A 13,678-nucleotide genomic window follows, 5' to 3' on the forward strand; every position below is an offset into this window, starting at 1 on the left:
CACTATGCACACCCAGATGGGGATAATTTCTTAAAATTAAGAAATAGGTGTTGTTATTTTTAATTTTTTTTTTACTGTTTATTTATTTTTGAAGGAGAGAGAGACAGAGGCAGAGCATGAGCAGAGGAAGAGAAGAGAGAGAGGGAGACAGAATCCGAAGCAGGCTCCAGGCTCTGAGCTGTCAGCACAGAACCATATGCGGGCTAGAACTCACAAACTGTGAGATCATGCATGACCTGAGCTGAAGTCAGATGCTTAACCAACTGAGCCACCCAGGCGTGCCAGAAATAGGTTTTATTTAAAGAAACACAACACAACAGGGGCGCCTGGGTGGCTCAGTCAGTTAAGCGTCCGACTTCAGCTCAGGTCATGATCTCACGGTCTGTGAGTTCGAGCCCCGCGTCAGGCTCTGGGCTGATGAGCCTGGAACCTGCTTCCAATTCTGTGTCTCCCTCTCTCTCTGCCCCTCCCCTGTTCATGCTCTGTCTCTCTCTGTCTCAAAAATAAATAAACGTTAAAAAAAAAAAAAAAAAGAAACACAACACAACAAAACAACTCTTGAATGCGAGCAAACTATTTCATCTGGTGCTCAACCAAAACACAGCAACTGGTTTCAGTGTAAGTGGAAACAAGACATATAGTACCTATCCTACAAATGGCACAATACAATGTATAAAATATGCTGTAAATAAAACATAGATACAGTATATTTTGGAAGCAATTTAACTAAGGGCTTTTCGAAAGGTAATTGTGTCTATATTTTATTTCCCTCTTTTTGGAATGACTTGAGAGCCCAAATTCTAACATATAAACCCGCACCACTTTTTAGAAGTGTGCTTGGCAACCCATTAGTGTAGCTTCCACCAAAATTCATACTCAAACTTACCTAAAGAGTTTTATTTAGGTACTAGGGGAAAAGTGGAAAAGGGAAAACCCTTACTACAGAGAGTCCTTACCAGTGAAACCTTAAGCTCCCATAAAAGTGTGAGCTTCTCGGAAGACAGAGGCCATTTCTGATTCACTTTCATATTTCATATTTTTATATCACCAGCCCTGGTTCACGTGGGGTAATGTCTGTTGAGGGAATGAATGTGTGCCAGTAATTGATCTTTCGTTTTCTCTTTATAAAGTAAAATAAGCACCTTTCCAGGGAAACATTCTGAATAGTATTTGTTCAAGGAAAAAAAGAGCAACTCTTCCCCACAAACACGTCTCTCACAACACTAGCCGCCGAGCCACTGAAAACTTTACCCTCAGGAGCAGTTTTAAATAAAGGGCATTTTTTCCCCTCTATGCCAATATGCAGTATTACAAGGAAATTATTGCTTGAAAGTTCAGAAGAGAACCAAAACTGACTAATTAATTAAAGGAGTCACCATTCTAGTCTTCCATACCAAAACACGTATCCTTTATCAAATTACAAACAACTGAAAATTGACGTGGAAACTGGCAGAGTTTGAAATTGGTACCAAATACTGAAGTGGCTCATAAAAATGAAATTCTCCTACAACATACTCCCCAAACCCCTAAGCGCTCACAAAATTTATAAAGCACTTAGGGGTTATATAGTAAAGATATTATATGAAACTATTCACCTGAGAAGGGTATGCACTGACTTTGTAAGTCAGATACTAGAGCAAATGCAGATTTATCATCAACTTACATAAATTAGAGACCAGGACACACACACACACACACACACACACACACACACACACACTGAAATTTGTCTCTTATATTAAGAGGTTTTATAAAACACATCCCAGGATCTCAGAGGAAAAACAATTTCTATTCCCCAGGAACACAGTTCCGTTCTACAAAAATCAGTTTTAGCATTAAGCTGAATGAAATAAAAATGATCTGAAAACTGAAAGGGGCCAAATATTAAGTGTTTCTTCTGCGCCTATGGCAAAAGCCCATTATTCACATGAATCAAAGGTGTCAATGAAGAGTCCAGAACCTGAAGTTACTTCAATTACTTGTGACCAATTTTAGACCCAAAAAAATTGCTACCAAAATTTGAGAAAACAGGAAAGTTTCCAATTTAAGGTTTATCAAAATTTTAATGCTATGTTCCCTTAGTTTCTGTTGTTAAAAAAATTTTTTTTTTGTACTGGAAACCTAGGAGGCTAGCAATTAAACTTCTCTCACTCTCCCCTTCTTCAAATAGGACAACCACCCAAACAAAACTCACAAGCCCAAAATCCCCTCTAAACCAAAAAACCAAAAAGATCCAAAAGTGAAAAGAAAGGGAGGTAGGGTGATTGATGACTGGCATAGCACACACATCCTTACTTAAAAGCTTCTAGTAGTGTGTCCCCACCAATGGGGAATGTATTTCTAGGAATGTGCTCATTTTAACAAAATTCCCCTATAAATCAGACACTCAAAGAGTCAATGGCAAAGACTTTTACCTGTGATTAACTGGCATTAAACAAGATGTTTCAAATTAGTGTTTGTTTAAACAATAACATTGATCCTCATGATTTTCTTCTCTAGATACAGTAACAGACATAAGGTAGTTGAAAGCAGAGTGTGCATAATAATGCAGTAGACAAGGATTTCATGTACTTATTACATCAATCCTTAATCTCTGAAATAAAAGCCACATAATCCGCAACCACTGAAATAGGTGTTTAAATGTATATGAAGAAGTGAATATTCCACAAAATCTGTACATTCACAGTCTGGAGAAATTGAGAACCAAATTAACTACTTCTATCGTTAATCAGAATAGAAATTGCTTAAAAATATGCTCTGAAATAAATTCAAAGAAACTAATCCTGCTTACAGGACTAGATCATGAAACAATTTCATCATAGGTCTAAAGTTCAACTTCCTTTACTACTGTGAAACTACAAAGTTCAAATTCAAGTGAAAACTTCTCTCTTTGCAGAGGAAAAAAAAAAAAGACAGGGCTGTAATTAAGAAACAGGTGACCAGCTGGGCCAAGGAATGGGTGAAACTAAAGACTATCTTAGAAGCAGAAACGTACTCACCACTAAGAACTATGTGAATACTAAATACGAGTAAGATTCCAATAAGAAATTCCCTAATTCTTTCAAGAAATGCCTAGGATTAGGAAGCATATTTAAAGAGTTTATTTTATTATAATCTTTAATGGAATTTGCAAGTAAAAAAAAAGTAAGCCCCAAATCAAAGCTAAAGACGGTCACTGCTAGAAAGAACCTCAAGTCACCCGGGTGTTGGTGCTGGCTTTGGCTGGGCTCCCCTTAGCATGTAGTAGACACACACACACACACACACACACACACACACACACACACACACACACACACACGGAAGGATCCATACACATCCTTTTGCCATGGACTTTGTCAGAAGACAATGAACGTGAGATCATCCCCCACCAATATTACATCTCACAAAAATGGTTAAGTTTATTCTTGTACTGTGCTACTTTCTAAATGGTATGTTATGAATACAGTTCTGTAAGACAAGAGACAGTGCTAAGTACACTTTACAATTCCTTATTAAATTGGAAAATCCATTTCTCTCTCAGAGTTTAAATAAAATGGGAAAAAAAAAAAAACCGTGCAGAGCAAGGTCCTTCTTAAATGTCCTCACTTCGTATTTTCATACTTTTCAAATTTAATCCTAACAATATAAAATTTTTGTCTCCATTGGAGATGGTATTTATTCTGGTTTTAATCACACCCCAGGTTCTAGGAATTACCTCTTTTGGCTCTTTAATTTCTTTAATTTAATTTTGAAATCTTGTACTTAACCTGCAAAAATCTTGCTATTTATGACAAATGTTGTTTTAGCATAGCCATTCAAGAAAACCATTTAATCTAATGCTTAACATGAGCCCATTGGAAACCTAAGGATACTATTCTTGGAGAAATTAAAATCTTTAAATTACAACTTGCTTAGAAACAAGAATAACTCAGATGACACACAGTGGTATCCTTTAGAAATTACTGAAGCAGAGCAGATCTTTAAAAAAATAAATGTAGTGTTCAGAACCTTTATAATTAATGATCAGAAAATATGCTCAACCCATGAATATAAATTATTCCCCTTTTTTGGCCAAACATTTGAAGTAGGACAGTGCCTGAGGTTGTCAAGAGGGCAGAATTTTATTACTGTAAAACTGTCAACTACGCTCTGGGGCATATGATGTTCATCCAACACAGCTAATCCGTATTACTGAATACACTCTAAATTCTGATTTGTTTTCTCAAATTTGATATAAACGTTGAGAAAATATATAGCATGCAGACCAAACCAATACTCCCAGTCTACAAAAGAATCACAGTAATTTGAGGATACATCAACTTCCTCCCATTAAATCTTAAACTATTTTTGAAAATAACAGTTATACTCTCATTCATGCCCCAACTAATCAAAACAAAACACAAGGCAATGATGCAGATGTTCTCATTATTCCCTGACTCATGGGATTTGAACTAAATGACATCTAGATTAGTAAATATGTGTTATATAGTATTTTGCATATTACAGACAGTGCTCGACTCCCTAGATTACAGCCATTACAGCCCCCAAAACCTTCCCTCCCCCTTTGACGTATGACTAAAAGTTTGAGTTAAGAATTTCTGAATTTGCAAAACTATACAGAAGATGTTTCAAGTCTGCCAAAGTTATTCAAATTAACAATAAAAAAGAAAACCTTACATAAACCATAAGCTTTAAATGAACATGATGAGGTAGATCACACGAAGAAAATCTTCATTTAAGATTACAGGGACTTGTGAGTGTGTGTGTGTGTATGTGTGTATACACCCACAATACTCACATACGTCTACTGCACCACAAACCATCAGCTCCCATTAAGCCCCAGGACTATGAAAGAGAGATTTCCAAAGTGAGCTGCTGAGAAAGAAAAAACAATGGGAGAGGGAGAGAACATGTTAAAAATTTCTCCCGAATTTTCTAGCATTTTGCAGTCAAGGGATGGACTGATTCCTCTAGCCCAAGTCACAATTAAACAGCCCATTATATTCTGATGCACTATATATTCAGTGGGGCACGCTCAGCAAAACTAGTTTGATTTCTAACAACGTTGTGATCGTAATTCTCTCTCTCCCGCAAGCATCTCAGAAAACAGAACCACGTTCTAACCAATGCCGAAAGGAACAATGCCGTGAATAACAAATACAGAAGGACTATTGCATCCTATCGGGTTTCACTGTACGCAGTCTGATCAATGCTTTGAAACCTAAACGTAATGTGCTTGGCAGCAGATTTTACTCGCATGAAACACACCAGGGCAACAGGGGTCCATCTCACCCACCACGTCAACAAAATCGGTGTAAAATCAAAGATTTACAAGAGATGTGACTCGAAAGAGGCACCTAGGTCTTCTTTAGAAACCCAGACTATTCAACAGCTCCCCGCAAGAACACACTGCTGGGCCACATACCACATTCTGTACTGCATCGATACCCAGACACCTGAAACCACCTGGACCGAGTGAGTTAGGCTGTCAGCTCCAAGGTGTTGCTAGTGCAGAAGAAACACTGAAGCAGCTGAGCCCTCCTAGGTACACTAGGTAGTAACGCCGGCACCAAGTGCCTCAGTAGTAGAAAGCCTCTTTCCCTATTAGAAAACGCGTAAGACTGTTCTAAAGAACATGCTACAATCAGGAGGACCTTCTTCACAAAGGAGAACGGAAAAGGCTGGTTTCCCCTCTAGTCAAAAACTCTCGGTAGGAGACGGGGCTACAGGTTTAGAAAACCCAAATTGCTTCTGGTTGCAAATCTATGACAGCTTGCAGAGCAGCCTGGCCAAGCCAGAGCTCAGTTTTCCCATCGGCAAAACGGGAATCACCATCGCCGCCCCTCCCCCTCGCCAGCGAGTCCGGAGCAACCACGGAGTCTAAGATTCCCCAGGGCGATAAGCGGTGGGGAGTGGCTGCCGCTCCCAGGACGCCCACCCCGACTTCCCCCCCTAGACCCCGCAACAGAAAAGGCAGGGCCGGCGTACCTGGCTTCACAGTCTTGAGACGGATGGGCTCTCGGAAGTGGCGGATGACAGCCAGGGTGTCCCGGTTGGTGAGCCCGCTGACAGGCGTCCCGTTCACCTCCAGCAGCACATCCCCGGGGCTGGGCGCCTTGCCCGAGACGACGCAGCAGGTGCCCCCGCCGGGCTCCTCCCGGAGCCGCCCCAGGTAGGGGAACTCGCCGCGCTCCGCGCCGCCCCGGATCTCCGCGCCCAAGTCGCCCGGGGGCCCGGCCCAGGACACCGCGCACTCCTGCACCTTGCTGAGCCAGTGCTTCTTCTTCTTCAGCGTCTTCGACATCCCGAACCCCGCTGCACCATGGGGGAGACCCCGCGCGGGCGGCGGGGGCGCCGCTCCGGCCCCCTCTCAGCCTGGGGGCCCGGCGGCCCGTGCAGCCCGGCGAGGGGGCCTCGCCGCTCCGGCGCCCCCACCCCCCCGACCGCAGCCCGCTGGGGCCGGGCTGCTCCCAGCCCCGAGACGCCCCTTGGACGCCCCTCCCGGCTGCGCTCCCCGGAGCTGCCGGGCTGCGCGAGGGCCACCCCGGGCGAGGCTGAAGAAAGGAGAGGGGAACTGTCCCCGGGCGGCTCCAGAGGGGTTTCGGGCGGGGTCACGGCCGCCGGCTGGCCCCCGGGCTCCGCGGCGGAGCGGCGGGAAAGGCAGGAGCAGGGGGGCGGGGAGGTGAAGGGGGAAGAGCCGGAACGGGAAAAATCCGTCGGGGGCGCGCAGAAGCGCGCGTAGACCCGTCGCAGGATCGATCGTGGCCGCTGCGGAGCTGGAGCGCGGAGACCAACGCCTGCCCAAGCTGCCAGGAAACTGCCGCTTTCAAACCCGCCGCAACCTCCTCCGCCTCCCTCTTCCCTTCCCCCCGCCCTCGCCCATCCCTCATCCAGAGCCCCGCCCCCCTCTGCCGCGCGGCGCCCGGCGCGCTGCCGTCACAGGCCGGGCGCTTGGGAACGAGCCCCGGCCCTCGACTCCCTCGCCGGGGATTGGCCCCCAGCGGGCAGGGGGCGGACCCTCGGCGAGAGCGAGGACCACCGATTGGTTAGTGGGAGTGAAGGAGGCGGGCACTCGGATGAGTGAAGTTTGAAGAGGGTGGAAAAAAGAAGTTTGGAGAGTGAGGGAGGGCGAAGGGAGGGGCAGGGGGATGGAACCCGCAACACATCGCAGGGCCGAGAGAGGCCCTCTCCGTGCGTCGGCTGGTGCCAAGCGAAAACTCGGTTGGGAAGAGCGGAAAGAACTCCGAGGTGGAGGCGTGGCTGGAGAGCGGGGCGGAGTTGGGGGTGGAGCTCGGGAGCACTTCCAAGAGAGGGTGTACTTTACTGGAGAGACAGAGAGCAGAGTCCGCTGCCCGAAGTGGCGGGGGCTCCAGGGTGGTCACAACCGATCACTTGCGCTCAGTGGATGTTTCTTGTTCGTTCATTCACTCATTCAACAAATCTTATTGGATGCCCATGATGGAAAGTAAAATAGAGTCCTAGACACTGCTGTGTGGCATCGGGCAAATTAGACACCCTCTCTGAGCCGCTGCATCTTTGGCTGAAAAGTGGAGACAATTATACCACTCCAAATTATTGTGAAGATTACATGAGGCGCATGTAAAACATCTGCATAGTGCCTCACAGAAGGTGGGTGCTTACTGTTTGTAGCTGGTGATGTTGACTTTATGTCAGAAATTATGCTAGGTACTGGGGTGCAAGGATGAAGAAAACAGGCCCTGCTCTCAAGGAGTTCATAGGCTAATGACAGAGATTGCCCGAGATGAAGTAGGGTGATGTGGAGGCAGAAAGTGGGATTAGAACTAACAGCGTTGCATTGGAGTCCTGCATGCTATTTCCTTGCTGTTTGACCCTGGCCAAATCTCAGCGTCAAGTTTATTCATCTGTAAGGAGGTGGAAGGAGAACATTAAATAAAGAACATCTTAGGTCCTCTCCAGCGCTAATTTTTCAAGAACTCTTGAGCTTTCTCTCTTCCCTCACTTGCCTTACACTCTCCCCACTCGTTTTGTCTTTTAGAAATCCTTTTCATCCTCAGCCCAAATAACATCTCTTCCAGGTAGCCTTCTTTAATTTTTTTTTCATCAAAGTAGAGAGTTTTCTCTGAGCTAGGATACTTTTACTTTTTCAATGTGGCTCCACACTATGTAGTCTCCTATCTCCCTTTAATGGTTGAGGAAAGCCCTTATTTACACTATGAATAACTCCACAGAATCTCACGTGTCAGATAGACTAGACGAAGTTTCAACAACTGCAGTGATTTTGTTCACACCATTGTATCGGTCAGAGCCTAGCAGGAAACAAATGGTTCTTTACAAAGGGTAGGCAGGGTGTGGGGAGCCACAGGGAAGTGTGGAACCCTGGGACTGCAAGCTGATAGATCTGTAGAAGCAAGGGGAAGGAACCAAAATTCAGCACAAAAAGGGCAGCCAGACAGGAGCCTGTGACCTTCAGTCAAGGGATGCAGTGAGCCTAAGTAAAAACCCAAAGAGGAAGCTGGGGGATTTATAGCTCACTCACCTCTCTCTCCCAGTCTCCTGCTGGTACATCCCAGTGGCCAAATCCAACCAGAAGCCCAGAAGCCTGAGGGCAAAAAAGTCCTTTGATGCAGTCCATCTCACACAAAGAGGAAACCATGCATCTGTAGAGAAAAGGGGGAAAATATCCAGCACAGATATGTGGATTGCTCAGATTTATCCAGATCTGAGACAAAGCTGGAGTATTTTTTTCTGAATCATTACCTACAGTAACAGATCCCTGGATGAAATCTTGATAATCTCCACATCATCTGCTTTCACATCACCTCCAAGAAAACGTCTTTTCCTGCCCAGACTGTGTCCATTAGGATACTATTGGCCAGAAACAAAGTATCTGACTAACAGCTTGACGTATGAGGTCATTTATTATATCTTCAACACAAGGTTCAGAGGTTAAATAGTCTTAGCATTAGTTCAGCAGCACAATCATGTCACTAAGGACCCAAGTTCTTTTTGTGCCTGGTCTCTACCACTATATGCTTTTTGGCTTCTATCTCCGGGCTTGTCACCTCTTGATTGCAATGTGGCTGCCACAGCTCCAGATGGCACACCCTCAGAGGTCATTGTATGAGCTGGAAGGGAAGGAAAAGCAGTGCTGTTCCCATTTTTATGAAGGAGAAAACTCCTTCCCAGACTACCTGCCCCCACCCCCACCCACTGGAATCTCTCTTATTGGCTAGAAAATGGTCACATGCCTACCATAGATCAGTGGCAAAAAGAAAATGGGATTGCCACAGTTCATTAAATTGATCATAAGTCACCCCAAACAGAGGAGAAAGAATAGGTATCAAGTAGGCACCCAATGGTGGCTGCCACATTCCTCAATCGATAATAAATTATCTTGACTCTTGGGCAGAAAACTGCAATGTTAGGAGCTTGAGGTCTAGAGTCAGACTGCAAATCCCAGTGTTTCTACTTCCTGGCTCTGTGATCTCAAGTAAGCTATTCAACTATTTAACCTTACCTAAACTCCATTTCCTCATCCAGGAAAGGGGTATGATAACGGTGCTCACCTGAGTGGTTGTGGAGCTGTTTGAGTCAAGGAAGCACTTAACATATGGTCTAGCATAAAAGCCAACATTCATAGCTAAATAGTTATATTTGTGACAAGGCTAAGAGCATTGTTCGTCACCTCTGGAATTTTTTAAGTATTAAATTCACCCATCTTAGTAAGCCTAGCTTCTGCTTTTTAAATATTCTAGAAGTAAGCTGCCCACTCCAATGAATTCATTCTGGTAGGATACTACTTTGGAAATTACCACACAATTGAAAGAGTCACGTTCCAAGCGTCTCTCTGTAAAATGGCACCTAACCAAATAATCAAATTGTACCTATGTTCATTACTGTTTCCAAAACCTAACAGTTGGCCTAATAGTTATGATTTCCATGGGGAATATTAATAAGCCAAGTAATATGGAAACCGGCTTAACAGAAAATAAAGGATACAGTTGAATTTGATAATCTCCAAGGTTTCTTTGAGCTACTTCTAACCATCCATAAGATAAACACAGATACATTTCAAGATGCATACCCCATGCGTTAGGTCCCAAGATGGCTGGAGAGGCACCAAGTAACACAAGTATCACAATGCTAAAAACTGAAAAGAGGGACATGGGTTTCTCCTTTCCCCATTTCTTTATTTTTTGGGGACCAAGGAAACCTCTCACTAAAGGCTCCCAGGAAGACTTTCCCTTCAGCTCATTGGGCGACATTGTCCAAATGCCCTTTCCTAAACCAACGGTGCAAAGAGTAATGGAACACCCAAGAAGACAGCCAGCATCTTAGAAACTGCATGCCTGCACAGTATCTTAACAAAACTCAGGGGTGGGGGGAGCATCTCTTAACAAATATGAAGGGGGGGAAGATCGGCATTTAGGTAAACAATCCACAGTGTCCTCCACAAATAGACTGTACTGATTTGCTTCAAAGATATGTTTTTTTCGGACAAGGTGGGGAATTTGTTTCGTTGAATACTATCGTGCAGAGTGTTCTTAATGAGAATTAAATAGACCCTTCTGCTTAGAAAATTTCAGGATGGCAGGTATAAATTCCCAATTTTTCTGAAATGACCCACGCTTACTTTCTCCCTTGTACAATCAGAGGTGTCTCGTATGGTGGCACAGTTCGTGTGCCTACAGTTTCAGGGCCATCACTCACATCGGCGTCCATGTGAACAGTGTCCATGGACTTGTGCCTGGCTTTGTGCCAAAGCAAGGCAAGTATAGGGAGAAATGTCCGGTTTCATTTATTTTTGTACGCTCACTTGTTTCTTTCATGAAAACTTGAATCTCTAGTAATCGTAAGTCAAGTCATTATTTAGATGAAGCCATTCTCAAGTATCCTGGTGGCAGAGGGTGAGGGAGAAGTGGAGTACGCGGATAAAACAAATATTTGCCTTCCATGCAGAATATAAGAACATTCATCCTGTTTTTCTTCCCACAGATGATAGTAAAAATTATCTTGAATTTTAAAAATTCTGATCAACAAAATCTTTCACTGGCTTAGAAAATGTCCATATTTACTGTATTATGGAAAGGATATATGTAATGTAGTCTAACATTAACAGCCTAACCAAATTCAGTATTAATGTTCTATTGTATCTTTACATTTTATTAGCATTTTTATTTGCCTAGGTCTATGGGCTAATTTGTATGCTAATGCTAAAATATGCTCAATTACAAAAGTAGTAACATGGAAGATTTTATTTCAGTTAAACAAACTAATTTATTGTCTGAAATATGTATTACTTACTACGTTTCATGCATTAATGTGCATTTTTGCCCATGGGTGCACTTACCTGCAAATGACCAAATGAATCCAGTGCAAACTCACAGAACAATAGGAACATTCAAACCCAAGGGCAGTGCCAACATGCTTTGAAAGAGGGGTTAGTTAAGCAGTCAGATGTCAAGTTCGTCTAACAAAGCAGGACAAAGAGAACATTGAATAAAATAGAAAATACCAAAATACCTATCTTTCAGCTTTCAGCTAAAATACAATCTCCTACTCAAGGCCAGCTTTGGTTTCCTACAGCTGGATGTCAGCTCTTGCTTCTCCAGAACTAATAGCATGTTATTTCTGTTTTCTTTCCCAGTAGACCCCAAGATTCTTGAGAGCAGGGTCTCTCTGATTCATTTGTGTATTCCTCATTGGTCTGCGTACTCTGTTCTTTAGTATAGTTAGCACACATTCATTCAAAAAAACAAAGTACCCATTATAAACAGGCATTGTTTTTTAGGTGTTGGTTTACAGCAATGAAGAAACCTACAAGGTCGCTTGTTTCCTGGGGAAGATGACAGTGTAGGGGAGGAAGAGGTTTTCTTCTACCCTGTTAGGGTCTCTGGCTGGGTCTGAAACTCCATCTAACAAAGACACATTAACAGAAGAAAAGCATACAAATTTATTTAATACAAGTTTGATGTGACACAGGAGACTCTGTAAGGAAATAAAGATCAGAATAAATGATTAAACCTCCGTGGTTTTGAGGCTATTCATGAAGAATTGAAAGTCAGGGAAAGAGGGGCGCCTGGGTGGCTTGGTCGGTTAAGCGTCCGACTTCGGCTCAGGTCATGATCTCATGGTCCGTGAGTTCGAGCCCCCGCGTCGGGCTCTGTGCTGACAGCTCAGAGCCTGGAGCCTGTTTCAGATTCTGTGTCTCCCTCTCTCTCTGCCCCTCCCCTGTTCATGCTCTGTCTCTGTCTCAAAAATAAATAAACGTTAAAAAAAAATAAAGAAAGAAAGTCAGGGAAAGATGTGATAGGGCAAAGAATATGAGCTGAGAGTAGTAAACCCGGGAAACTTAGCAAAGCCTGTTTGCTCAGATTCTATCCCTCCATCTTGGATATACAGAGGCTCCTTTTTTTCCTCCAGGTCTGGAGAGGGCACCTCTCCTATGAAGGTCTTATGACCCACTTCAGAGAAGAAGGGCAGGGAGAAGGTCAGAGAGACCTGCCTGCTTCTCCTATTTTCTCAAACTGCTTCAGTTTAAGCTATTCAGTATGCCAAGCTGCCATATTTTAGGGTATCACATCTTGAACCCCGTCAACAGTAAACCCAAAGCAAGTAAGTGATCAAGATAACTTCCAGTAGTAATGGTACTGTAATTAAAATAGAAGATGAATCAGAATCAAATAATGGCTATTTAGGAGAAGACACAGGCTACATCAGAAGTTGTGGAGAAAGTCTGCTTGAGAAGGTGACAGTTTAGCTGAGACTTGACTGACAAGGAAGAGGGAGCCAAGTGACAACTGGAGACCTGAACATTCCAGGCCAACAGTGAGACCTGAGGCGATGTGAAGTTTTTAGGAGAGGAGTGGCAGAATCTGATTTACATTTTAGATGGATAGTTCGGATTGCTCCATAGAGAAGGAGGAGGGTGACGATAGAATTTGAGAAGCCAGACAGAAATCTGGTACAGGAGCCCACTGAGAAAACCTGATGGCATGGACCAGGGTAGAAACAACGAAGATGAAAATTTATCGAATGTACTGTGGAAATCAGAAGTTATAGTTTTAATTTCCTAGGCTGATCATAGTTAAAGCAATATGTTACAATTGTATTTAATAAGAAGCTGTGTGGAATGTAATTGCGTTGTTGAAATGTCCCTTCACAGGAAGATAAGAGGGAGGAACTTACAAAATAAAAAGTGGGGAAAATACTTAATTAAGTTTAGATGTATACAGGTTCTTTCTTTTGTCGTATTTATTGGTATTTATTGAATAGCATGCCCAGAGAGGTGGAATGCTAATTTCAAGGTTTTTCTTTGAACTCTTAAAGTAACATCCACTCAAAGTATATGCTGACCTTGAAGTTTGTGAAACGATGTACTGTTCTTTTAATCTACAGGATGTGTTGTTATAAGACGTAGAATTTGTTTCTTGACTAATAAAGGAACTCACAAACTTTGTTTTAAAAGAGTTTTACTACCGTATAAAATCGTTAGTTTCATTGACCAGCTAGAAAACTTCAAGCCCCTGGGTCTTCTCATTGCAGACTGGAAGCAAATAAACAGTCCTTTCATGGATTCCAACACAAAGAAAGCATGATGTGAAACTGCCTTTCTTCAACAGAAGGAAAATGCTCATTTACTTGGCTAAACTTAGGTGAAGTGTTTCCAAACGCACACTCGCAAATTTCACAGTAAAAATGATTGGAAACACAC

The 13,678-nt window shown here is 43.2% G+C and overlaps 1 protein-coding gene across 2 annotated transcripts in view; it reads right to left on the bottom strand.

The window, feature by feature from the left end:
- MAGI3 (membrane associated guanylate kinase, WW and PDZ domain containing 3) overlaps positions 1-6,864 on the bottom strand; it is a 246,412-nt gene extending 239,548 nt beyond the window's left edge. The window contains exon 1 of one of the 2 annotated variants that reach the window (XM_060622702.3): positions 5,971-6,863. In XM_060622702.3, the coding sequence (XP_060478685.3) occupies positions 5,971-6,286 (316 nt within the window). In that variant the 5' untranslated portion in view covers positions 6,287-6,863. Of the gene's footprint in view, positions 1-5,970 lie in introns of both variants that reach the window. The other variant, XM_060622704.3, reaches the window with a different exon arrangement.
- Positions 6,865-13,678: the final 6,814 nt, after the last annotated feature.

This window comes from Panthera onca, chromosome C1 (genome assembly GCF_046562875.1).
Source record: "Panthera onca isolate mPanOnc1 chromosome C1, mPanOnc1 haplotype 2, whole genome shotgun sequence".
Lineage (NCBI taxonomy): Eukaryota > Metazoa > Chordata > Mammalia > Carnivora > Felidae > Panthera > Panthera onca.